Below are 23,426 nucleotides of genomic sequence, written 5' to 3'. Positions count from 1 at the left end.
ATCCGTTGCGGCTGTTTCGAAAATGTAAGTCAACGTCGACGATAATTTGGTTGTTTCTCCACGGAGAAGCCTAGAAACAGGACATGCCGCCCTTCCTGTCCGAGGCGGATGACAAGACCATCCGGAGGAGCGAGGCCAAGCACGCTCGGCGACGCGCTGACTGTGCTCGCATTACATATCCCGCTCGAGTACAGCGAACGGATTTCCCCAAGAACCGAACTAGGACGGTTGCACGACATTTTGTCTTCCTCAGATTCATACGCGTCTCTCATACATTGATCATCTCCTGCCCGACTTCTCAAGAGTGCGTCCATTCCGCCTTCTTCTTCTCCGCAAAGGCCTTCATGCCGACCTTTTGGTCATTGCTTCCGAACAAGCTGTGGAACACCCTTCTCTCAAACTCAACGCCATCCCTCAGCGGCAGGTCCTGGCTCTTGTTCACGACCTCCTTGCACGCGTTGATGGCTACTCGGGAGTAGCCGGCAATCGTCTCGGCGGTCTTGAGCGTCTCCTCCATCAAGATCTCATATGAGGGGAAAGCCTTTGCTGCCAGGCCCCACTGAGCGGCATCAGTACCGCTGAACGGCTTGCCGGTCAGGATGAGCTCCATGGCCTTGGACTTTCCAATGGCACGGGTCAGTCGCTGACTGCCTCCGGCACCGGGAATGGTACCAAGCTTGATCTCGGGCTGGCCAAAGTTGGCATTCTCGGTGCAGTAGAGAATGTCGCACATCATGGACAGCTCACAGCCTCCACCGAGCGCGTGGCCTGAAACAGCTGCGATGATGGGCTTCTTGACTTGAGTGGTGAGGAGCGACCAAGATTCAATAAAGGACTTGGTGTATGCCTCCGAGAAGGTCAAGGGCGCCATCTCTTTGATGTCGGCACCAGCAGCGAAGGCCTTCTGCGAGCCCGTGAGGATGATAACGGAAGTGTCATCTGCTTCGTTGAATGCTCTCAGGGCATCATTCAGCTCTTGAATGAGAGGAGTGCATAAAGCGTTCAGTGCCTTGGGTCGGTTCAATGTGACTGTTGTGAACCTGTGTAAGCATCACGAACAGGCGAAACGTAGCTGGCTGAGCGGGCACTCACCTTGTCCAACGCCGGGCTTCGGGTTCGAGACCTGGATGTATTCGTACGAACCGCTGGCATAACCACGGGCGAGCCTAGGCAGAGTCGGGGCCTGCAATCGGGAGGCAATCGGCCGCAGGTATCGGAAGGAGTTCATGGTGACGGAGCTTCGGGCGTGGCTTTGATATACAGATGAACCACGAGACCGTCAACTGGTTCGGACGTTTATGCTGGATAAGACACTGGTCACGCTGATTACTCAGGAAGAGAGTCGGACGGAAGATGTAATCGGAGAAAGGCAGCTTCAATTGGAACGGATTTAAAGGTGAGGGCCGAGATAAGTGGTGACAGTGATGTAAGAGGTCAAAGTCAAGCTCGAGCTCCTCAAAGCTCTCCCTGGGTACGAGTACTTTGGTGGGTAGGTAGGTAGGTAGAGCTCAGGCTGGAAAGCATCGGCTCTCCGTGCCCCGGGGCCGAGGATACAGTCGGTCGCAATGGGAGCACGGACTGTGCACTATGACAGGCCCCCCCGCGTCATCGTCGCTATCGTCGCTGAGAGCAGCATCCTGGTTAAAGGACCCGTTTCTTCAGATTTGCTCCACCCGTGTTCCAAGCTCCTCCTCCAAGTGTCGTGCTTGGAGGGAGACTGCGCCACAGGGGCTCGTTCTGGGCCTTTCCTGCCATTTTCCAGGGGACCCAATCACTGGAGCGAGTTGCTAAACTACCGGGTAAGATTCGGGCCAAGCTGTTGGGTGCCTCCCGCTTTGCGCAATCACTGGTGCACCTATGCTGTTAGGGAACAAGCCTTACGTGGCTGAACCTACCTGCTATTCCTGAGATCCCGCCAGTCAACCCAAAAATTCGTCCGGACAGATCGCGACTGCGCCAGGTCTTTTTTTCCCCGTAGTACCATCATCCTCGACCTGCACCGCATCTTCTGATCGGCGAACCCTCACGACAACAGGAACAACACATATTCTTCGGATTCAAAGCTGGTCATACCCACGACAAGCTGCCCAAGATGGACACCATGGAGCCAGAACAGACCCCTTTCTCCTCCGTTACTACGCATACCTCCAAGATCCAGAGAGTACGCACGCCCTCCCCGAGCCTCGTGGTTTCCCCAACCAAGTAGCTAACCTTCGCGCAGCAATACCAAGCACTCCTCGATCAGTCAACGCCCTTTGTGCTCTACAGATGGGTCGGTACCGGCGTCTGCCTCCTTGTCTTCTTCGCCCGCGTCTTCGTCGCGCAAGGCTGGTACATTGTCGCATACGCTCTCGGCATCTACCTCCTCAACCTCTTCCTAGCCTTCCTCCAGCCCAAGTTCGATCCTTCCAACGAGGCGCTTGACAATGAGATGGAAGACGGAGGCGTCGGTATTCTCCCCACCAAGCAGGACGAGGAGTTCAAGCCCTTTATCCGCCGTCTTCCCGAGTTCAAGTTCTGGTACTGGGCCACCCGCGCCATCCTCATCGCCTTCTTCTGCAGTTGGTGGGAGATCTTCAACGTCCCCGTCTTCTGGCCCGTTCTGGTTATGTACTGGTTCATCCTGTTCTTCCTGACGAGTACGTGTCTCCTCCCTCTCAAAATACCCTTGGCGCAAAGCTGATCAGACCCCTCTCTAGTGCGCAAGCAGATTCAGCACATGATCAAGTACCGCTACGTCCCCTTCACTTTTGGCAAGAAGAACTACGCCGCCAAGAACAACTCGTAGGGGAGGTTTAGTGGGCGCTACCGGTAGAGCAAATGCAGGTGCCACGCTCTTAAATGCGGCGTTGGCAGGTGTAAGTCTAGGCACGCGGAATAGACAGAATGAGAAGGCAGATACGAGGATGCAGAATCATCCATGATGAGCCTGGACAGCAACGACGGTGACGACGGGGGAAATTGTACGTATAGAACTGGCGTCGGTATGAGTGCATGCTTGCGACGGCGAACTACGCAGGGCGCATAAGGAAGCGCTCCTCTTCGGTCGGGAGTCATTGCGCCATTGATGAATGATGGACTTGCTTTGGGAATCGTTCATCTCATACACTACGTATTGTAATAAGACAGACACAAAAAGTGTCTATTGCCCTTCATAGTTATCGCCTATTTTCCACTGCGAGCTGTTTGCTGGGAGTCCATCCGATAAGTCGATAAGGCCTGGTTGGCGTTGGGTCCGGGCGTTGGCGCAATTGAGGTAGGTGCCCCCAGCTCAGCCTCGTGGAACTTTTCCGGGCCAGATGCACCTTCCTCCCGAACAGTCAACGCGACCGCGACTTCGCTCCTCCGCTAATCAACCAAGCTCACCTTTCAACCCCCAACACGTCAATTCGATACGAGAGCACATTTCGCATTCAAGCCGAGCTTTGAACAACCGTCAAAATGTCTTCCTCTGCGCCTCGCGGCGGCGAGCGCATGATCCATCAGGATTTCATCGCCAGAATCAGATACTCCAATGCCCTACCGCCGCCCCCCAATCCACCGAAGCTGCTCGACATTCCTAACACTGGACTCGCCAGCGGCCAGTATACGACGCCCGGCTTCGCATCGCGTCTTGCCAGAGAGCAGCCGTTGAACATCGAGGTCGACGCGGAACTGGGCATGCCCCTGGACCTGGTTGGCATGCCAGGTATCTTCGACGGAGACGAGAGCTGTGAGTGTACTGAACGATCCCTTCCACGAGTGCCCTTCTGACATTCTCGAAGCAATTCAAGCACCTTCACACCCTCCTCAAGTCCATCCCCATGATCGACCACTCCTCAGACCGCTGTCCACACTAGGCAGAGCCAAGAGCAGCACCGAAGCCTCGGTCTCTTTCCTTCGCAGAACCGAATACATCTCCTCCGTGATGCCCCGAAAGGGGGCTGCCGGCGCGACCGGCGCCTTTATAAACCCCAAGCTCAAGCGTCCCGAAAAGCGTCGTTCGCCGGAGCCTGACAAGGACTCTCCCGCTGCCATCAGACGCAAGATCGAGAAGAGCTTCGAGAGCGCCGAGCGCTTCATCAGCAACCCGACCCGTCATCGCCACCCGAGCAAGCCCAACGTCCGCCTCATGTCATCCCACCAGCTCCTTCCCGATCACGACGCGCTCCCCGACTCCGGCGCCTACGTCACCGTCAAGCTCCTCACCAACCCTGTCGCGAGCGGCAACAAGTACGACCGCCGCCTCCTCAGCGGTCTCCTGCGACCCCTCGACAGAAGCCGTGAAGAGAACGATGCATTCCAAGCCGCCGTCGAGGCTCACGAGCGCGACCCCGCCCGCAACCCCAAGCCCCAGAACCTCATGGACTACAGCTTCTTCTTGCCCGCATCAGTTTCCACAGCTGAGAACTTCCGCTCCAAGTTTGATCCAGAGAACCCCGATAAGGACGACGATTCTCTGTACACACATAAGAGCGAAGGCACCGACGGTTGCTTCAAGTTCTCGCGTCTCCGTGCCTACGAGACAACCAAAGAAACGGAGCTGGACCACAACACCAAGTACGACGAGGAGCTCATCCTTGCCTTCAACGACGAGCCGACCAGCACCCGGCAGAAGGCCGCCTACTACTACCCTGTTATTCAACGCACCCAAATCCGCCCTCAACGTGCCAAGAACATTGCACGCACTCTCACCCAGGTGGAGGACGACACCCAGGTCGTCAACGAAGTTGAGATTTCCGTCTGCGACCCCAAGGGTACGACCGCCGAGAACATGAAGCGATACCGTGAGAAGCCGATTGGCTTCGTGGAGGAGGTCCAGGAACCTGAAGGAGCCGAGGGCAATGGCGAGGAAGCTGCCCTTCCATCGCCCAGCCCTGAGAGGGATGCTGACGGCGATGAAGAGGATGATGATTAGGGGGTAAAAAAGCATGGAAGGCATGAGACACCATTGGATTTGAGGATTCATGACCTAAGCGATCAGACACAGCTCAACTGGACGGGCGTGTTGTAATACCATTCAGTTCCTTAAAGGGCCAAGTCTGCGCAGTTTGTGAAGCGGAGTTAAAAGACGGCAAGTAGACAAGGGACCGGACAACAGGAAATGAGAAAAATGTCGAGCAGTATCATCACTATCGTAATCAGTGCTTTGAACCCAAGTGCCGCGTCATGGCATGATTAGGTTTTGTAATTTCTATCCGTTGGGTGGGTTTATAAAACATGAGGGTGGGTTTTCTACCTCGTTCCCGCCAATTCATCATACAATTTTCTTGGAAGGAACAGAAAGGTGCCACAAAGGAGACGGAGCAACATGAGAAAAAAACACAAGCAAGCAAAATTTCCTCTTTGCCTTTCTGGTATAGTTGGACGTTGCCCTCTACAGTAACGACTTTCATACCCCGTTTCATATACCACCGAACTCCGTTTTTAGGGGGTTGCCCATGAAAAAAAAAAAACACTACAGAAAATGACAAGAGAGCAAGGCCAAAACAGACTTCTACGCTGGCAGCGGCGGAACCCCTCCTGCTGAGAAACCAATCGTGTCTCTTTGGTCGTCGGTGACGCGGCCGTATCTGTGATGAGTAAGTCAGCATGATGGGAATTGCGTGGGTGTGAGTAAGGGGTGGGTAGGGGCGAAACTGACTCTAACAAGAGGCGGAAGAACCAAACCTCCATGTCCTCCTTGCGAAGAACCTTGTTCGCCCAGTCGCTACTGCTGATGGCCATGCGCTCCGCCTCATTGCGTCCCAAGGCGCCGTCTCCAAAGAAGCGCACCGCCTCGAGCCAATCGTCGCCCTGCAGGCTCATGGGGATGTAATGCGCCCAGGGACGCAGCCACTCGAAATGCCACTCGCGGAAGATGGCGAGCTTGAAGGTTAGAGATTTGGACTGCAGGAAGGCGTAGAAACGGCCCGAGAAGGCGTTGCCGTCCATGTCGAGGAGGTACTTGTACTTCCAGGCATCCTGCTGCTCGGCGTGGCCCTGGATCTTGAAGAATTCCTTCTGGGCGTCGCAGTCGCCGGGGTCACATTGGCCGACGTGGGAGAAGTAGACGTCGATGATGTCGCGGTAGTCGCCGCGGGGGACCTGCTTCACCTCCCACTTGGGGTTCTTCTCGTCGCCGCGGTTGATATAGACCTTTGCCTGGTCGGCGGCGTTGATCTTTTGAACAAAGTGCTGACGGTGCTGCCGGCGCCAACCGCCGTTGCGAGAGAAGCCACCTGTGGTTGAGCCGCGCCAGTAGAGGCGGTCTTCCTTCTGCTCCCATGGCATATCCTTGGACTCATCGTAGGCGACCTTTTTGTACCAGTACCACGGAGACGGATACAAAATGTCGTTGTAGGAGGAGATCTTTGACTGGGAGAAGATGGGGAACAAGTCGTGGACGATGTTGTAGGCGTTGGGTCGGTCGAAGAAGCCGAACGTTTCACCCAGCGAAGGGGAGAGACAGATGTCTGACATGGCAGTGATGTTGTAAATGAAGCCGAGCTCACTGACGCCGTACTTGCTCAGGTCGTCTGACAGTTCGTCCTCTTCGAGACCGCGCGAGGGGCTGTCGGGCGGGCATGACATGCGGGAGTGAGTCCAAGTCGGCTGGTGGGCGAAGACGTTGAACCGGGTGCGCTTATACTCCTCGATGATCTTGCCTTCGCTCAGGTCTCCGTGTCGCTTTGTGAAGGTGTTGGACGGGTTCGGGGATGAGTTCGCCTTGGGCATATTCACATCTTTGGCCCTCTTGACGAGGCGAGCCAAGTCTTCATGTGGCACCACAACGCGCGGCTCGTCGTGGATGTTGAAGGCTAGGTCCATGCTGGGCAGCCACTGGATGAACTTCTCAATCATGCCTGCGGTTGCCTCGCGCTGCCAGTCCTGTCCACCCTGGATGTGCGATATCTTGTGGTCGCGAATCAGCAGGCCCAACAGCTTGTTGTCGAAGCCAAGGGCTTCTCTCGCACGCTCCCGTATCGTTTTCGGCTTCAGGCCCCAGAAGGGCGTGAGCATCTCATGTATCATGTCGAATTCGTCAATGAGCTGAACGCCGTTGGCCTTTGCGAACTCGAACCACTTGTCGAAGTTGGGCGGCGGCGGGATGCCATAACGTCTCTTGTACTCGGCGACGGCATCCTCGAGGGTCTTGGACTGCCTCTTGAGCGTCGTCTGGAAGTCCTTCTCGGCGTCGGTCATGAGGTGCCACATCGGGTGCGAGGCAGTGCCTGTCGCCGGCTTGGGCCGTCTATCGGGAGGGGGGCCCAGGTAGCCAGGTCCATCGTCAACGGGTGGTGGCTTCGCAGCTTCTGGCGCGGGTGGAGGAGGGTTGTTGGAGAGGGGTGACGTCGATATCGGTCGCTGGTCTGGCGGCAATCTGAATAATGAGAATAGGCAGATGGTAACGAAGGCGACGAGGCCAAGGGCCGTCCATTGGCGACGGCGCATGGTGATGATGTAGCCTGCCCCTCGCAGCGGGCTACGTCGAGGCTATTCCGACTGACTTCGGGGAAGTTGTGCGCAGGAAGGACTGCGCCGTTGGAAGCGAAGGTGGGAGGGGGGGTAAGACAGACAAATCAATACCTCATCGCATGAAGAAGAAAAGACGTTGCGCCAAAAAGTGCAGCCGCGTATGCGTTGACGTTGGTGCAACAAGCTGGATGAGTCTGTCCTATTGCTCAAGTGCTAGTGGAGGTATTGCTGTGGTCCTGGAGGTGCTGCTGCCACCAAACCTTCCAGCTCGCTTCTGGGCCGGGCGGACGCTAAGTTGGCAGGTCTGCGATTGACATGCCCCTAAAAGATCGCCTGAAGAGCGCCCAGATTGGAACGCGTTCATCCGTCCAGTGGCGTCGTGCCAAGAGCGACAGGGGTCGTAATTGGACACCACTAGCCACCCAGAGTTCTGGTCTAGATCATCACAGACTCAGGATCCCTTTGGGAATGACACGAGTCCCATCTATGAAAGCTTGATTTGGTCGAGTTCTACTCGGTAAGGTTAGTGGAATGCATCTTGCCATGTAGCGTTGAGACATCGGCCAAAGGGCCATATCGACCTTCTTTGAGCAAGGCAATCAACAACACACCCAGCCTGCCGGAATCTCGCCCGCAACTATGGATGTGCTTCTTAAATTAAGCTAATCCAGAAAATGACATGCAGAAAGACGGCTGGGGATTTCTTATTCGCTATTCAAACTCACGCATGATCTGATTATCTATATACCCAGCCTGCTTATGTATGTCGCTACGAATATGCAGCTGCTGGTCTTGGCCCATCAAGTTCTTGGCCAAGGTTTTGGCGCAAATTAGATATTGTGGCTGGGTGTCGAGAGACATGTCTCTGCACATCTTCTCTCTTCAACGGCAATTCCAGATTCGAGGAAGTGTGGATGCGTTGGTACCGAAAAACGTCCGCGACCACTACTTCGGGAGTTTTTACCTCGTAGATTGGGAGCACATACGTATTGGCTCTGTTGATCCGAGAAGAATTAAAGCAAAGTCAAGCTTTCCGCTGTAACCCTCCGATATTACTGCGGTACTGGTCTTATCTGGGTTTCTGGAGCCAGTGCATAGCATCCGTGTGCTACGTAGGGAAGAAGAAAAGCTCCGTGGGGTTGGGGCTGTCTGATGCATACCTAACGTGAGGCTTGCGGTTGCTTTTCTTACGACCAAATATGCCCATTCCGCCTCATTTTCGATACTCGAAGCAGCTAACGGTTTGAGTGATTGAAATTTTCTCGGTGAGCGGGTCGGTGAGGCCTCAGAAAGAGTACACTGAGATGGCGGTCAAAAAAAGAATGCACGACATACCTGCGTCGCATCAAAACAGCATCACGTGGAGAGCACTTTGGTGCGATAAAAACTCGAAGCGGAGCAAAATTGCTATTGAGATATCGCAAATATGCAAAACATACTTGCATTGCATCGCTTAACTATCACGTGTAGGTCGCAGAATGGGCCTCCTGGAGCCTGTTGCCAGTTAGGGATTAAGGTGAAGCTGGTGATGGAACATTCGACAGTGCTCACCGAGACCATCGCCAGGTCTTGTGCACGCATATCCTGCATATGAGAAGCCCAGGGAGCAGGGGATAGAAATCTCGCAAGAGACGAGCCTGAAAGATAAAATGAAATAAAAAGCTCAGGAGCGGAATCGAACCGCTACCCTACGAAATTCTAGAGGACGTCAGTATGAATTTCTACCAAGTTCTGAATCAACGGGACGAGTCGTTAACCACTAGACCACTTGGCCTTGCGGGCTTGGGTGAAGAGCACGAGACGGGAGACAAAGATAAACCCTACCGGGTGTGCTCACGTACGGCAGGATAGCATGGAGGCCAGCAGGTTGCTCCTACCTGCGATGTCCGCGTTTCTAGCGGATCCAGGCGCAGGAGCATAGACGTGGAAACAGTTGGAGATCTCCTATATTTACTAGGTATGCTATGGAATCTATTTCCTGCAGGCTCTATTCTCATCTCCAACATCGTCTCTACTATCATCGTCGTCTCCATCACAGTCGTTCTCGTCGTCACTGGAGTTGTAACCATGACCTCAAGCCATTTCAGTACGGGGAGTACAGCGCCATGGGCACAAAGAATGTGGTCCGTCTCTTGGATTAAGCTTCAATTAAATTTCCGAGCTCCAGCAAGTGGCACTTATCCTAGATGACTAGTACGTAGCCTAAATCAGCAAAGCAACCCATGTACTATGTGAAGCACTCGGCATTGATTTGGCAGCAACTTTGAGCACATCGCATCCACGATAATGAATATCATGCTTGGAGGTTTGAAGTGAGATGAAGCTCGTGGTGGCCCGCTCAACTTCGGATTTGGTACGTCGACACAGATAAGTCTCACACTGACGAGACTCATTTATCAAACCCTGAACTGCGTGTAAATCGGAAGCAATCACCCCAAAGAACTTCGAATTCGGTATGTCTCAATCCCGGAGTTTGGTGCAGAGCAACTGAAATTCGTCGACCAGATTGGTCAAGATGTCGTTGAGAAACGACGTGAACAGCAGTTCGTTCGAGTAAATTAAGATTGAGATCCTTCCAGGGGTGAGGCTTGTCAGATCTCCAGGTGCTTCTACATGCACCCGTTAGGCTACCGCAAGATCCTGCTGAGGTAATCAACCAGCCCCCCACGCCCGACCAACCCGTACCCCAGATCTAGCTGCACGGCGCGTGGTCATCGATTTCATTCCCCATCTGAGTGGACGACGGACGATCTGGTGAACACGGCACATGATTGCTTGTCTCCGACCTCAAGACAACACACGCCTACCCAACGGAACCCGCTTGTCCTCGTGCCCAACGCATCTGGATCAGAGTCCGTCTATTGTCAGGGAATACTGAGTGGCCGACCGATCCGCACCTGGACGAGCGACGGATGGGGCATTGACTGGGTCCCCAACGGCGACAACCCCGAACCTCGGCGCCGGGCGCGACCTGACTTCCTTCGACACCGAAACGTAACGCTCCGTTGCTCTTCCAGCACAGAAACAGGTCAAATCTGATCTAGCACTCTACTGCCGGCGACTCGAAGCTCCTCGCCATACCCAAACGCCGAGCTTGTTCGAACACTCGTTCTCCGACATCGAAACAGCCGACAGGGCCGAGCAGTGATGATGGACCGCATTCGAGAATACCTGGGCAAGTCCAGCAAGCCCGATCGCGAAGAATATGAGCCCTTAGCAGAGGAAGGCCGCGAGCTCGAGGGCTCTGCGTTGTTGGAGGGTCAAGAAGAGGTGCCCTTCTCATGGACAGAGTACTTGATGTTCGCCTGGCTGGGTATGGCGATGTTGTGGGCATGGTACGGCATCCTCCCGTCGTCTTCTGAATAGTGTCCAGAACAGCACTCTAACGGTCCACAGGAACATGTTTCTCGCCGCCGCTCCCTACTTCCAGGTCCGCTTTCAGTCCGACGTTTGGATCCAACAGAACTTCCAATCCGCGATCCTCACCGTATCGACCGTGACCAACCTCACCGCGATGCTCATTCTCACGAACATCCAATATAGCGCCTCATACCCCTTCCGTATCAACCTCGCCCTGGTCCTCAACACGGGAATCTTCTCCCTTCTCACGGCCTCCACGTCGATGTTCCTCGACGTCACCCCGGGAGCCTACCTCGCCTTCATCTTGTTCATGGTAGCGTCCAGCTCTTGGGCCACAGGTCTTATCCAAAACGGCGCCTTCGCTTTCGCTGCCTCCTTCAACCGTCCGGAGTACATGCAGGCCCTCATGGCCGGCCAAGGTGTCGCAGGCGTGCTGCCCCCAATCGCGCAAGTCATAACCGTCCTTGCGGTACCAGAAAAGGACAGCGCCAACGAGACAGACGCGATCCAGGCGTCCAGCTCCTCGGCCTTTGTCTACTTTCTCGCCGCCGTGGCCGTCTCAGTCTCCGCCCTCGTTGCCTTCATCCCCCTCGTCCGCCGCCACAACCACATCATCGAAGCCCGCATGGTCGAAAACATGGCCGAGTCCCTCAACTCCGTGCAGGAAGCCGAGCGCGCCGCCCGCAAGGTCGTCTCCCCCTTCCGGCTGCTCAAGAAGCTCCACTGGCTTGCCGGCGCAATCTTCATGTGCTTCTCCGTCGCAATGTTCTTCCCTGTCTTCACGGGCAAGATTCTCTCCGTTCGGTATCCGGGCGACGAGAAGTCCCCCGCTGGCACTCTCTTCCGCCCGGCCGCCTTCATTCCCCTCGCTTTCTTCGCATGGAACTTGGGAGACTTGTCCGGACGCATGGCCACCATCCTACCATTCTCCCTACGCCATCGCCCCGCAGCCCTCTTTGGCGTGAGTCTTGCCCGCCTCGGGTTCCTACCACTGTACCTTCTCTGCAACATTGGCGGCCGTGGTGCGGTGATTAGCAGCGACTTCTTCTACCTCGTCGTCGTTCAGTTCTTCTTCGGTCTAACCAACGGGTGGCTCGGCTCGAGCTGCATGATGGCGGCCGGCGAATGGGTCGAGGACGGCGAGCGCGAGGCCACGGGAGGATTCATGGGATTATGTCTGGTGGCTGGCCTGACGACGGGCAGTCTCCTCAGCTTCTCGGCGGCTGGTATTTAGGAGATACTATGGCGTACTTGGTTAATGCATTATTGAATTGGGACGGAGTTTCGGGATACACATATAGCATGACAGATCACGATTGTTGATATCAACATAGAAACATATTCTTACATCAAGGAGCAACGACTCCTTTCGGGTATAACAAACATTACGAATACCTAGGATGAAGTGCCAAAATCAGAACAGACCAGCCAAGATGTCGTCCGCGTTCAACTCTTCCACCCTCGGCAGCTCTCCTTCATTAAACGTGCAATACCATCCCAAGAACTCCGCTACCGATCCAAACACCCGTGAAGAGTAATCCCACTGCGACACGAAGGTATATCTCCACCTCCAGCCTCTATCGTCCCCAGCCCGTCTGCAATACACCGCACAAAACCACCCCTCCTCCTTCCCCTCCCCGAGCTCCCACCCGCCAGCAACCTCCCACCCGGGCCCCAGCCCGCTCATCTGCTTCGCCTCCGTCGGCATCATCACCCTCTCCGCCGTCCTGCGCTCAAACTCCCTCCCCGCCGCCGCCGTCCCCCAAAGCCTGTCCCTTAATCCCCACCAGAAGAACGCAGTCCGGTCCTTCGCGAGCCCAGGCCCGCCCACCGCATCAACCTCCTCCGCTAGGACTCGAAGCTCCTCAGGCACGCCAATGCTCTCCCACACCTCCTCCAGACACGTCCTCCTCAGCTCCCTCAGCACGACGTCAAAATACTCCCCCCACATCTTGCTCCTCATCCCCTCCCGCGCCTGTGGCGACGTGACCCCGTCGAGCCCCAACCGCGGCACCAGCGCCTCATACCTGTCCAACACATCCCCCGGCGTCGAGATCCCCAGCTCCGCGAAGCACTCCTCGTCCGCAGACAATAGGCCCCGCAGGCTCTCCATCCGGAGCCGGTCCAGGTCCTCGCCGTCGTCGAGGTCCGTTTCCGCGGCCGCGATGAAGGGCACGTAGACCTCCAGGACCTGGCGGTTGCGGGATGCCACGCGCGAGCGGTATGCGGCCAACGCGGCTTCGACGTCTACTCGTGCGGAGCGCATGTCGATGTGCGTGTCGCTTGCTGGTGATATGGCATGAAGAATGCGACGTTGATGATGATTTCTACTCCATGGCTCGTTTTTTTATTATTTTGCTCGCGCGAGTCAATTTTGTTGTCGTGCCGCTGGATCCGGCCGGATGCGAGGTGGGCAATTTTAATTTATTTAATCAGATCAACATGCGATGGTCCTTGTGTGAAGTTTGCAATTGAGCTTAATCTATGGGGCTTGCTGGTTGTCCCAGAAATATCATGGCATCACGACCAGTCTCGTCTCCTCATCAAGGATGTGTACGGGCCGCATCGGCCTTTGCGTCTGAATTACATTACACTGTTGTACTTGCTAATTATACACTGTTTTACAGAGGAGAGGGCTCCTGAGTGTCGAGCTCCTCAGTTCCAGAGCGCGCAGTTCCTCATCTGGCCACGGCCAGTATACCACTCCCCTTCGACGAGGGCGAGCTCCTTTGCGCGCCACTCGTCAAATTTCCACTCAATGTTCTTCCAGTCCAGGTCAGCCAGCTTTGCTTCGAAAGACGCATCATCCACTTCCTTCAATTCCTTCACGGTGCCGTCTTTCTTCTTTTCTTTCTTCATACGATATCGCACGAAAAGAGAACAGTCCCTCAACGTCATGGCTATGCCATAATCGACGTCGGCAATGTCTTTTTTTCGTCTGAGAGGACCGAGTGGATCTTTGGAGAGTTGATGTTGTTTCAACAACTTGAGTGTGGGCTTTTGCTTCAGGAGCTCGTACAGACAAGCATAATTCTCATCGTCCTTGAAGATCTTCTTGATTGCCGCAGCGCGGATGGATTCTTTGCCTGGAGGTGTCTCTCTCTCAGGGTCGAGCCAGAGAGGGCAGGGGTAGTTGTCCGGGCTCAGCCGCTGCTCCTTGATTGGAGAATTGATCTCGGCTTTGGCCTTGGCCTTGCCCTTGTCATCGCTGGTCTTCTCATCTCCTTCCACCTTGTGATTGGGTTTATTGGCGGTTTGGGGGTTGTTGGCGTCGTAGTACTTCTTGGATGCGAGAGCACAACACCGGCAGGTATTGGCTTCCGGAGGTGCTGACGGCGACTGAGCCAGCCACTTGGGCTTGAATTCGACAGCGCGCTCACCCGGTCTCGGTCGCATGTCTTCAACTAATGCGACAAAACATTCTTCACCCGGTTCGATTGTGTCCCCTCGAAACTTGGCAGGCCGTCTGGGGGGAGGCGTGGTATCCAAAGCCTTCAGATGGTTGACCATATTCATGATGATGTCTTTGTTGCCTTTCCCCAGTCTGTGCACCACAACTAGGTCACGCCGGTGGTCGAAGATTGGCAGGATAAACTGCTGGAGGTAGCCCACCTGCAAACCTGCATTCAGGTACGGCTTGCTGGGATCTTTAGGTGCCTTTGGCACTCTCAAGAGAAGTTCTGTGAACGAGTCAATAACAAGCGAGCGGAGGCAACAGCTTCCATAACTTACTATTGAGGAGATCTTCATCGGTCTTGTCCCGTGGGTTGGGCTTTCCGGCATATGGTGGCAAGTGGGTTTTGAAAACGACGTTCGCAGCCCCCTCAGCGACGTAGTCGACATATAGCCAGTGGCCAATATACTTAGTATCTTTGGCACTGGTCACCTCAAACGAGAACGGCGGGCGGTTGGCGAATGGTAGTACCATCGCGATAGTAGTCGTGGTAGTGATAGATAGATAAGAAGGCAGTGAAGCGATGTCTAGGGGTTTTGATAAAGGCGAAATCTTTGTCGTAGAACAAGATGATGTTGTCGGGAAAACGATGCCAGACGGAGAGTCCGGAGGCTAAAAGCTAGACACCGTAGGAAACCACCTACTTTGGGGGCTAGGTGGCGGCCGCTTTGAGGAATGTTTTACCCAGGACGGAGGAAGCAACGCCCATTGTGGATGGTTCAAGTTGAGAGGATATGGCAGCTCGGGTAGTGGAAGGTCCTTCCCAACCGTGGGACTAAGGTAGAAAAAGACTGAAGGTGAAATGCGGAGCCGACACTGCCCGTCCAAACGATACCTCGACCTGGATCTTCCTGCTATCTTGTCCAATCCAGCATGGACACAGGATACGTTGGTGAGGTAAGACCACAGATGTCAGCCAACCCAACCCAACCTAGGCTGTCCTCCTCGGGCCGAAGACGAAGGCAGCGAGAACGGCAAGCGACGGCGGCTGGCCCGACTTCACCTCCTGGATAGATTCAGCAAATTCGGAGCGGTATCGACACGTCTCCATCTGCGATTTGTTGCTGCGGCGCAACGAGGGAGTTGTTGTCATGGACTGTTGTTGTCTTTGCGAAGTCAGCGGTATCCCAGGATGACGACAGACTTTCCCCTTCCGGGAGTGGAGCAGAAAGCTGGCTTTTTTGGCGCTGGCAAGCTGAGCTTCCGTCGACACAACCGTAGCAGACAGGCTCTTCCTTGGTTCAGCAGGCGCTGAGGGGTTGGCCAATGACTGACACCCTTTCCGCAAGGAGGCGTCGGCGTTGGCGTGTTTGTCATGTTTTGGGCGTTGAACAGGACGGGACGAGTGGTCGGTGCAGAGCGAGCAGTCGTGTGAGGCTGTTCACTTTCGCTAAAATTTACCCCAGAGTCTCGTGAGAGGCTCGTCGTTATTAGTGGACTGGAAATCACTGGATACCGCATCTCCTCCCGTTGCAGACTGAGGGGCCGAGTACGGTGCAAACGTAGGAAGATGGTCCAATTATTCCATCGACACAGCGTCAGCCCCATGCACATGCTTCCATTCCATACATGAGTTCCTGCGGCGAGAGCAAGGCACGCCCTCAGCTCTGGCAATCTGGGTAGCACTCAAGAAAAGCGAGGCGCCGTGCCGGCCGGTCTCTGCCGGAGGAGGACCGAGAATGGCCTGTGCAGTTGGTCGCTCGTGTCAGTCCCCACCGGCGGCCCAGAACGCATCCATGGATTGCGTCGTTTTCTTCCTTTGCGGCGTCGCCCGTTGGCTCCCTTCCACCGATAAGCGGACCACTGCGGAGAGCAGATCCAAGGACAGGGCCGTTGGTGGCTGGATGAGTGGCCTAGAGTGAGGGGAAAGGGACGAGCGGTACTGGCTGGACGTTGAAAGTAGGTAGATAGCAGGTCGTATTGGGCCGTGGGTGACGGGAGAAATGCAGCAGATCTGACAGGAGGTTTCGATGGGATAAGAAAGCGTCGGACTGGGCGACGGTCAAGAAGGAGGGGAAAGAGAGTCATCGCCTCGGGGCCAAGGGATGGCCGGGACGGCGGGCAGGTTGCAAGACCCGAGAGCGAATCGTCGGACGTGATTTGTCCATGTCCTTGATCCTTCTTCCAGCAGTCTACAGGGGCCACGAACACCTCCCCGGCCTGGCGTCTGCCTTGCTATTATTACACGGAGTATTGCCGTGGAGCGCATCTCTTCATCCCCCAGTCCAGGAGACGGAAGATGACGATGCAGGAGGGGAGAGAGAGCATGGTCTGAGATGGAGCAAACCAGCCCATGCCAAATTGATTTCCAGATTCAGCCTTCATGCAGATGCATCCACCAAAAGGGGATGGCGGCGTTTCCTGGAGTTTGGCAGTTTTCGAGAATCCTGCAAAGTCATCTCATGCTTTTTCGGTGCCTAGAGCGTAAAGTGCCCTGATGTCGGATCATGTCAAGCACATGTCTGTCAACGTCGTCCGATCTTTGCTGACTCTCCACCCCTCGTGACCGGTCCAAGGCTGCAACGGCCACCGGCACCAACCAACACGGCGGGATCGGGGTGCGGATGCGGATGCGATGGGAAGAAGCCATGCCATGCCATCGGCGGGTTCGTTTCGCCAAACGGTCCCAGAAGGCTGATTCGATTTTAGCTTGACAGATCTGAAGAGTCTCTGCGACCCCCCGTTCCCCATACGGTTCGCGCTTGGGGAAACGAGGCCCAACTCTAAATCGGCCACCGTCATGATCTCTTCTGTTAGCTCTTTCTCCGTCGCAATGCTGCCCGCTGCGATATGCCTCTTGGGTGTGCGCCAGATGGCAGATGGCAGATGTTAGTCTGGCCCGTTGTCTTAGAATCCAACCTCGGGTGACTTGCATGATGGCCAATTCGCCCCTACCTTACTCATACCGCCCTTCTCACAAGCAAAAACGCACCTAGGGACGGGCCTGTAAACACTGCCTGCCCTCAGTGCTACGCGCCAGCCGGGCTGCCAGACAAGCAGGTTGCAACCACTGTAATTAAGTGGAGCACACCCCTCCAAACACTGAGGTGTGAACCCCCCCCCCCTCCCCCGATGGAACTTGGAAGACCAACTGGAAGGGCTTCCTCCTGTCTTAACCGTGGCTTGGGGGCGCCCATCACGCTGCAGCCGTTGCGCCGACCACTCACACAGGGCGCCGACGGTGCCCACCGCCTCTGTCGCCCCACCCCAGTCGACCTGCCTGCACGCGACACCTGCAGGAGTCGACCAGTCACAGCACCCGGTTTCCCAAGTATCAGAAATTTTGCGGGAAGGGAAAAAAAATTCACGCTAAGCCCGCACCGCACCACTTACCTCCGAGTATTCCCTCGACCTGGGAGGCGCTCCCGAATACAATAGTGTATTCGTAGCGCACCCGACCAGCGTCATTCGGAGGAAAACGCACACACGCACCGCACCACCACCACCACACAGAGCTCGCCCCGATCTACATCCAAGACCTGCCTCCTCGCCAAACCAACCCTCCTTCTCCTCCCACTCACCCCATATTATCCCGCTGCTCTTCCCCGGACTCTCGCCTTCTAATTGCCTTGCTCCTCAACGTGTCCGTCCTTTATCCCTCCCGACAAACCGTTGCGAACAAAGCTCAAGAGCTCTTTCCGTCGAATGACGATTTCATAGCGACCCCCTCCGATCGACTTCGTCCTACTTTTACTCGGCCGAACGGCCTACACCAAATCACCCTTCGATGGTTGGCCGCAGTTAACGCCATTTCAACATGGCCTTCAACTTCAACTGGTCGCCGCTGACGGCCGACGCCGAGTTCTATCAGCGCGCCCGCGAGATGCTCACAACTGCCCTGAACAAGTCTCCGAAGCCGCCGATTATCGTCGATGACATCCTCGTTACCGAGTTCAACCTGGGCTCTGTGCCCCCCGAGCTGGAGATTCTTGAGATTGGCGACATTGCGGAGGACAGATTCCGAGGAATATTCAAAATGTGCTATTCTGGCGACGCCTTCCTGACGTTGAAGACCCGGGTTCAGGTATGCCGATTTTTTTTTTCTGGTGGCTTTTTTTCTCCCGCCTTCCCTGCACCCGCAGCTTTGGAGGCGAAGCTCGGTGCCGCGGCCGCGGCAATGACTTCACCAATGCCGCACCCCGACGAACATGCACAAATTCAACCCCGACGCATCCCCGTTCCAGCGCGACTTCGTTGCATCGAGTATTTTCAATCGCGATGCCATTCCCATGCCAGTGCTTGGAATGACCGCGAGCCCCGCCAACGACCACATAGCCGGGACTCGATGACGCTGCTCCAAAAACATCGTCAATGAGCTCGGTTACCAGACTGCCCAACTTTCCTCGCCTACCCCTCGGCACTTAGCCCAAACATCCCGGTGTTTGTTTTTTACTCATCAAACATTTCGTCCCTACCCGCGTCCTTGCATTGATGCTGAAATTGCCTTGCTGGGATGCGCGTCCTTAACCTCTCTATGGACCTACCAAATTGGAACGTGCGTCATAGCAGTGGCTAATATATCAACAAACAGGCAAATCCACTGAATACCTACCTATCTTCTAAGCCAAGCTTCACATCGCCCCAGCCATTGGCGGCGGCATCGGGGTTGACAATCCCGCTGTCAATCACCTTGTCCGAGATCAAGCTCTCGGCTTTCATCATCTTGGTGTTTTCCAGGACGAAGGGGCTCACCCTGGTTTTCCGGAACGACCCGCTAGAATCGCTTAAGGTCTCCTCGACCTTTGATTCGATCCAGTTTGTGCGCGATTATCTGCAGCGGACTATCGAGGCCCAATTGAGGAATCTGATGATGGACGAGCTCCCCGCCATCATTCACCGCCTGTCTCTCCGCCTGTGGTGCCCCGATGCAGTACCAAAGGACGAGGATGCGTCCAAGGAGAACACTGATGAGACCGTAGTGGACCCCTTGGCTAGCCCCCCATTAGACCCCGTGGACGCGAATGGCAACCTGCTCGATGCGAACGACGTGTCGTCACTATCGTTAGAGGGCGGCCCAGAGGTCCAATCACTTTTCTCGCAGAAGAACCTGCTGAGACTAGCTGCACTGAACGACTCTCATCGCACCTGCTCCCTCTTCACGCCGGGTATCCGCGATGTAGTTTTCAGGGCTTGGACCAGACCTGCAGCGTCTGAACCAAACAGTACCCCGCCAACCGCGACCCCTAGCTTGTCCAAGACGAACTCGTTCGCTGGGACGTCGACCACGTACACATTCTCTGACACAGGTAGCGCAGCTCATGGTCACCTGCCATCCCGGCCGTCCATGGTGAGCCTTAACTCGGCGACCACCGGACTGTCTCTGGGAGCTGGCATTAGATCGAAATCGTATGCAGGCCGGAAGAAGAAGAACAGAGTCGTCAACCTCCGTCGCACCCACAGCGAGGCGTCCACACCAGAGGCAAGCGACACTTACTCGGATATAGCGTCTGATTCTGCTTCCGTGGCAGGCCCTTCGACCGAACCCCTCACATCCTGCTCCATTGCGGAGGATCCTGAACAGGAGGAGGCCCTGGCAGAGCTGGCCAATTCCACGCCGAGCAAGGTCCGCTTCAGCCCCGTCGAGAGACCCCAACTCCACTCCCGGCCTCCTTTGCAGCCCAACTTCTACGCTCCGCCCACCGAGGCTCTCAGTGCGCCTATCAAACTCGATAGCGCCCTCAATGTGGAGACTACTCCGACGGCCCAACAGCCAGCCGACAAGGCTCGGACTTATCCCAATGAGAAGGGCGTTGCTGGCGAGAACTCGACTGTGTACGAGCAGGCCTGGATCATGAAGATGGCTGGAGAGATTGCTCGCCGTGTCTACGACGAGAAGAACCGTCAGCAGCAAGGCATGTGGGACGAGAGGGAGGATGTTCCCCCTCCGGCCTACGAAGCCTCAACCTAAACAACAGACCTGCGCATAGCAGGTGAACATAACGTATGACCGTACAAAGATCACCACCTACCCATCCACCCTGCTGGATTTTGCATTTTCCTTACCGTCTGTCCCATCGACTTCTCCTCGCAAGGCGTTTGGGGAGCTTCTCTCTTTTTTCCCTTTTTTCAAGCGGAGACAACACAAAAGGCTCTGCCAAACCATTGATTGCTTTAGTGTTAATGTGTATATCCGCATGGCGTTCGACAGGACAAGGGAGGGGATCATAAAAAAAGAATGCTTGTTTTGTCGACGACGGGGAAAACAAAGATTGGAGAAACCACGGCTCCCCCCCCCTTCATCGTCGAATTTGTTTTGCGCTTTTTGGATTCTTTGGGTTGGGATTCGGGGGGCCACCAACCACGACTGAACTGATGACATGACGAACGGCAGTCTTTTAGAGACACACCAAACTTTACGGCTGCTGCTACTACCTTATCACGGCATCATCAGCCCATTTTTAGCGACGTCCTCGAAAAGGCGCGTACGCATACATACCAAACTTTACACCCTTTTCTTTTGTCATGGAATTATATGCACAGAGTCACGTCCGCGGGGGACGGATAGACAGAGAGAGGAGGTGGAACAAAAGCAGGAAGGAGCCGCTGCTGCAGACCAGGAGAGGAAATCACATTGATATCATTCGAAAGAGCGGGGAAAAGGGGGTCAGACGGAATCTGCGGACAGACATTGAGTATCTTTTTTTGCGCGAAAGCCTGGCTCGACAGAGAGACCCATGGCGAAAGGCATGTCAGTTAGACATGTCGGAAGAATCAAACTCCCATCTTCTAAGCATAGTACTGTTTTCTCAATTGCGTATGTGAAGCATGCTATCGATACACCTTGATTCGCCACACCATTAAACATCGACAAGCTAAGCCGAACCTATTTGTATGCTCAGCCTGTGACGACTACTCGATCTTTGCCTTTTTGTTCGACAACTCGACTTCTTCCATTGAGATGCATCGCTTCAACGGCGATGTACGAACCTCAGGACGACGTCGTTCGATGTTCGAGTGCGCAGGATACGGAAAATGACGCGTTGCAGAAGGCCCAGGCACATCATGTGCTGTCAAGAGTCGGGTTTGACTTCTGTTGTCAGGCTGGCTGCCGCAACTTCTCATGTATGACAGAGCTTGAGATGACACCGTCCGTAAATATTTTACGGTCTCAGGTGCAAGAGATTGTGACATTTCAGCTGGAGCGATGGGCTGCTGCTCGGAGGTTTCACCCCGTGGCAGATGGTGGTCGCCCTGCTCCTCGTGGTCAACCGCACTGTCCAGCATCCGCCGGATTTTGCTGTCAAGTATCTTCTTCCAGAAACGGGCACATCCTTGTTGATGCTCGTCCAATAGTGCTTCAAGATATAAATGTCTCTTCAGCCCATGAGGCCAACGGGCTGCCGCATAGTCATGAATACTGTCGAGTACGAAGTTCTGGGCCACGTCAAGGACGCCTAACTCCCACGGGTCAGCCTCGCTGTCGCCGCAAGACGCGAGTGCCACAGAGTAATCGAACTGCGGGCACAGGATATTGCTGTCCACTGCGGCAGCAACAGCTTCAATCTAGGAGTCGAGGATCTTCCGCAGATTTTGCTTCGCTTCCTGTACCTTCTTTTCGTCTTGCTTTCGTTGGGCTTCGTCGGTCTTGCGTCGTTTCCTAAAGAGCCCCTTGTTTTTTGCGCTGGGCGGCTTCTAGCTGCTCGCAGCAGCAGCGTTCTCGGCTTTGAGCTTGGCAAGTAATGCTTCCCTCTCCTTAAGAATCTCGAGCTGTTTCTCGGCCATCTTCTGGACCTTGTCCTTGGCCTCTGCGAGTTTCTTAACCTCGATCTGCTCCGTCTCGAGACTGAAGGGCTGTCCTGGCTTATTTACCGCGGGCAGAAGGGAACTCCGCTCCCAGGAAACTTGTACGTTAGACGTCTTCTCAGGCAGAGGAGGAATCGGCTTGTTCTTCCCCTTGCCGCCCTTCCCAACAGGATGGCCCTTTGGAGTAGCTCCAGAGGTGAGGATCTCGTAGAAGGCTTCGTAAGGCTCATTGAAGAGCTGCTCTTCGTAGTTCCAGGCGGTAATCTCACCATTGTTCTGGCGGGCCATCTGTTCCTTCTCGGCATCGGTCCTACCGAAGGGGTGCAAGCGGAGATTGTGGTACAGAGTTTGGGGCTTCTCGCCGGACTCGGTCACGTAGTACATCTTAATTGTGATCTCGAATTCTCCCCATCCGGTCTCATGGATGATGAAGGGTTTTCCGGGTTCGCCGTCGATCACTTCGTTGAGGTTAGCAAGGTTCGCAGCCTAGTAGGAAAGGCGAAGGGGGGAACGCACTCCGCACGTGGTTGGGGATGGACTCATGTAACTTGAACTGGACTCTTCTAAGCCAGTAGGTAATGTCTGTGTCGTCAATACCCTTTACAAAGACCTCCCATGAGTGGGTGTGGTCGTCTGGGACGCCCTCTGGCTTCGGATTGCGCTCGGGATCGAAGGGTCGGGCAGTGGTTCCGTAGATGAAGGAACGCTTGATCTGGGTGCCCTTGACGCGTTTACCGAGGCTGCTGGGCGGCGCCATCTTTGCGGTTTTTGCGGAATACTCGGATGGATTGATATGTCTTGTGTGACGATACAGTATTAAGGAGACAATCGTTGTCGTTAAAGTTGGTGTTCGAAGATGTACATGGTGGAAAATGAGTTGTCGCAAGAATGGTTTCTGCAGTCGCGCCCCAAGGCGAAGAAAGACAAGGTAAGTACCTTCAGGTAGCCTTACAGGTGCGCAACTTTAAAGTGGGCCAGAAATACCACCCCTCGCTTTTTCCCCATCGAATCTGTTGCCGAGTCTAGGAAACTCTGACGCGATGCCGTCTTTCATCCAGCGGCAAGTCAGGAAATAAGGGTATCATGCAAAAGGCAATGGAGTTCGCAGGTTCGATCGAACCGGACTTTTGGCTGTTTTCATGAGTCCGCCTTTTTTTTTACTACATTTCCTGTGTGTTTGTCTGCGACCTTCTGAAGGCGTGTGACATATATCTAGAAATGCACTTACAGGGAACTAACCCACAAGATCTTGTGTAACGCAGAATGCACAAAGTGAAAGGTTGAAATTACTGACCGCCCGAAGGACAGAACTGGAGTACAATCCGGAGAGGTACTCAATTTCTACACTAAGCTTGGCATCCAGCGCTGGTTATGAGGTCATAGACGAGTCTCCACTGGAATCGAGAACCGGTCAATGACTTTCTACAAAGTG

At 54.9% G+C, this 23,426-nt stretch overlaps 9 protein-coding genes across 9 annotated transcripts; 4 read left to right on the top strand and 5 right to left on the bottom strand.

Annotated features, from left to right (window-relative positions):
• Nucleotides 1–298: 298 nt before the first annotated feature.
• Nucleotides 299–1,228, bottom strand: CGCA056_v006991 (putative enoyl-CoA hydratase; the record flags this gene model as incomplete). The annotated part of the gene is made up of 2 exons (XM_037322240.1): nucleotides 299–1,029; nucleotides 1,093–1,228. 2 exons carry the CDS (start codon nucleotides 1,226–1,228, stop codon nucleotides 299–301), a joined length of 867 nt encoding a protein of 288 aa, XP_037180168.1.
• An 864-nt stretch (nucleotides 1,229–2,092) lies between these two features.
• On the top strand, nucleotides 2,093–2,788 carry Rer1 (the record flags this gene model as incomplete). Its single annotated transcript, XM_037322239.1, has 3 exons — nucleotides 2,093–2,161; nucleotides 2,222–2,639; nucleotides 2,700–2,788. The coding sequence occupies 3 exons, from the start codon at nucleotides 2,093–2,095 to the stop codon at nucleotides 2,786–2,788; spliced, it is 576 nt and encodes a 191-aa protein (XP_037180169.1).
• Nucleotides 2,789–3,441: 653 nt separating this feature from the next.
• Nucleotides 3,442–4,897, top strand: CGCA056_v006989 (RNA polymerase II-associated protein 1-like protein; the record flags this gene model as incomplete). Its single annotated transcript, XM_037322238.1, has 2 exons — nucleotides 3,442–3,712; nucleotides 3,765–4,897. 2 exons carry the CDS (start codon nucleotides 3,442–3,444, stop codon nucleotides 4,895–4,897), a joined length of 1,404 nt encoding a protein of 467 aa, XP_037179536.1.
• A 579-nt stretch (nucleotides 4,898–5,476) lies between these two features.
• CXT1-3 (Beta-1,2-xylosyltransferase 1) lies at nucleotides 5,477–7,413 on the bottom strand (the record flags this gene model as incomplete). Its single annotated transcript, XM_037322237.1, has 2 exons — nucleotides 5,477–5,552; nucleotides 5,624–7,413. The coding sequence occupies 2 exons, from the start codon at nucleotides 7,411–7,413 to the stop codon at nucleotides 5,477–5,479; spliced, it is 1,866 nt and encodes a 621-aa protein (XP_037179535.1).
• A 3,174-nt stretch (nucleotides 7,414–10,587) lies between these two features.
• FUN26 (Nucleoside transporter FUN26) lies at nucleotides 10,588–12,031 on the top strand (the record flags this gene model as incomplete). Its single annotated transcript, XM_037322236.1, has 2 exons — nucleotides 10,588–10,772; nucleotides 10,834–12,031. 2 exons carry the CDS (start codon nucleotides 10,588–10,590, stop codon nucleotides 12,029–12,031), a joined length of 1,383 nt encoding a protein of 460 aa, XP_037179534.1.
• Nucleotides 12,032–12,211: 180 nt separating this feature from the next.
• CGCA056_v006986 (uncharacterized protein) lies at nucleotides 12,212–13,063 on the bottom strand (the record flags this gene model as incomplete). The annotated part of the gene is made up of 1 exon (XM_037322235.1): nucleotides 12,212–13,063. One exon carries the CDS (start codon nucleotides 13,061–13,063, stop codon nucleotides 12,212–12,214), a length of 852 nt encoding a protein of 283 aa, XP_037179533.1.
• A 389-nt stretch (nucleotides 13,064–13,452) lies between these two features.
• CGCA056_v006985 (uncharacterized protein) lies at nucleotides 13,453–14,725 on the bottom strand (the record flags this gene model as incomplete). The annotated part of the gene is made up of 2 exons (XM_037322234.1): nucleotides 13,453–14,477; nucleotides 14,530–14,725. The coding sequence occupies 2 exons, from the start codon at nucleotides 14,723–14,725 to the stop codon at nucleotides 13,453–13,455; spliced, it is 1,221 nt and encodes a 406-aa protein (XP_037179532.1).
• Nucleotides 14,726–18,008: 3,283 nt separating this feature from the next.
• MDM34 (Mitochondrial distribution and morphology protein 34) lies at nucleotides 18,009–20,159 on the top strand (the record flags this gene model as incomplete). The annotated part of the gene is made up of 2 exons (XM_037322233.1): nucleotides 18,009–18,275; nucleotides 18,783–20,159. The coding sequence occupies 2 exons, from the start codon at nucleotides 18,009–18,011 to the stop codon at nucleotides 20,157–20,159; spliced, it is 1,644 nt and encodes a 547-aa protein (XP_037179531.1).
• A 1,724-nt stretch (nucleotides 20,160–21,883) lies between these two features.
• On the bottom strand, nucleotides 21,884–22,751 carry CGCA056_v006983 (Protein AF-9-like protein; the record flags this gene model as incomplete). The annotated part of the gene is made up of 2 exons (XM_037322232.1): nucleotides 21,884–22,452; nucleotides 22,511–22,751. The coding sequence occupies 2 exons, from the start codon at nucleotides 22,749–22,751 to the stop codon at nucleotides 21,884–21,886; spliced, it is 810 nt and encodes a 269-aa protein (XP_037179530.1).
• Nucleotides 22,752–23,426: the final 675 nt, after the last annotated feature.

This window comes from Colletotrichum aenigma (genome assembly GCF_013390185.1).
Source record: "Colletotrichum aenigma strain Cg56 chromosome Unknown KSG_Cg56_contig04, whole genome shotgun sequence".
NCBI classification, from domain to species: Eukaryota; Fungi; Ascomycota; class Sordariomycetes; order Glomerellales; family Glomerellaceae; genus Colletotrichum; species Colletotrichum aenigma.
The sequence above is the reverse complement of the archived record's forward strand: the minus strand, read 5'-3'. Positions and strand labels throughout refer to the sequence as shown.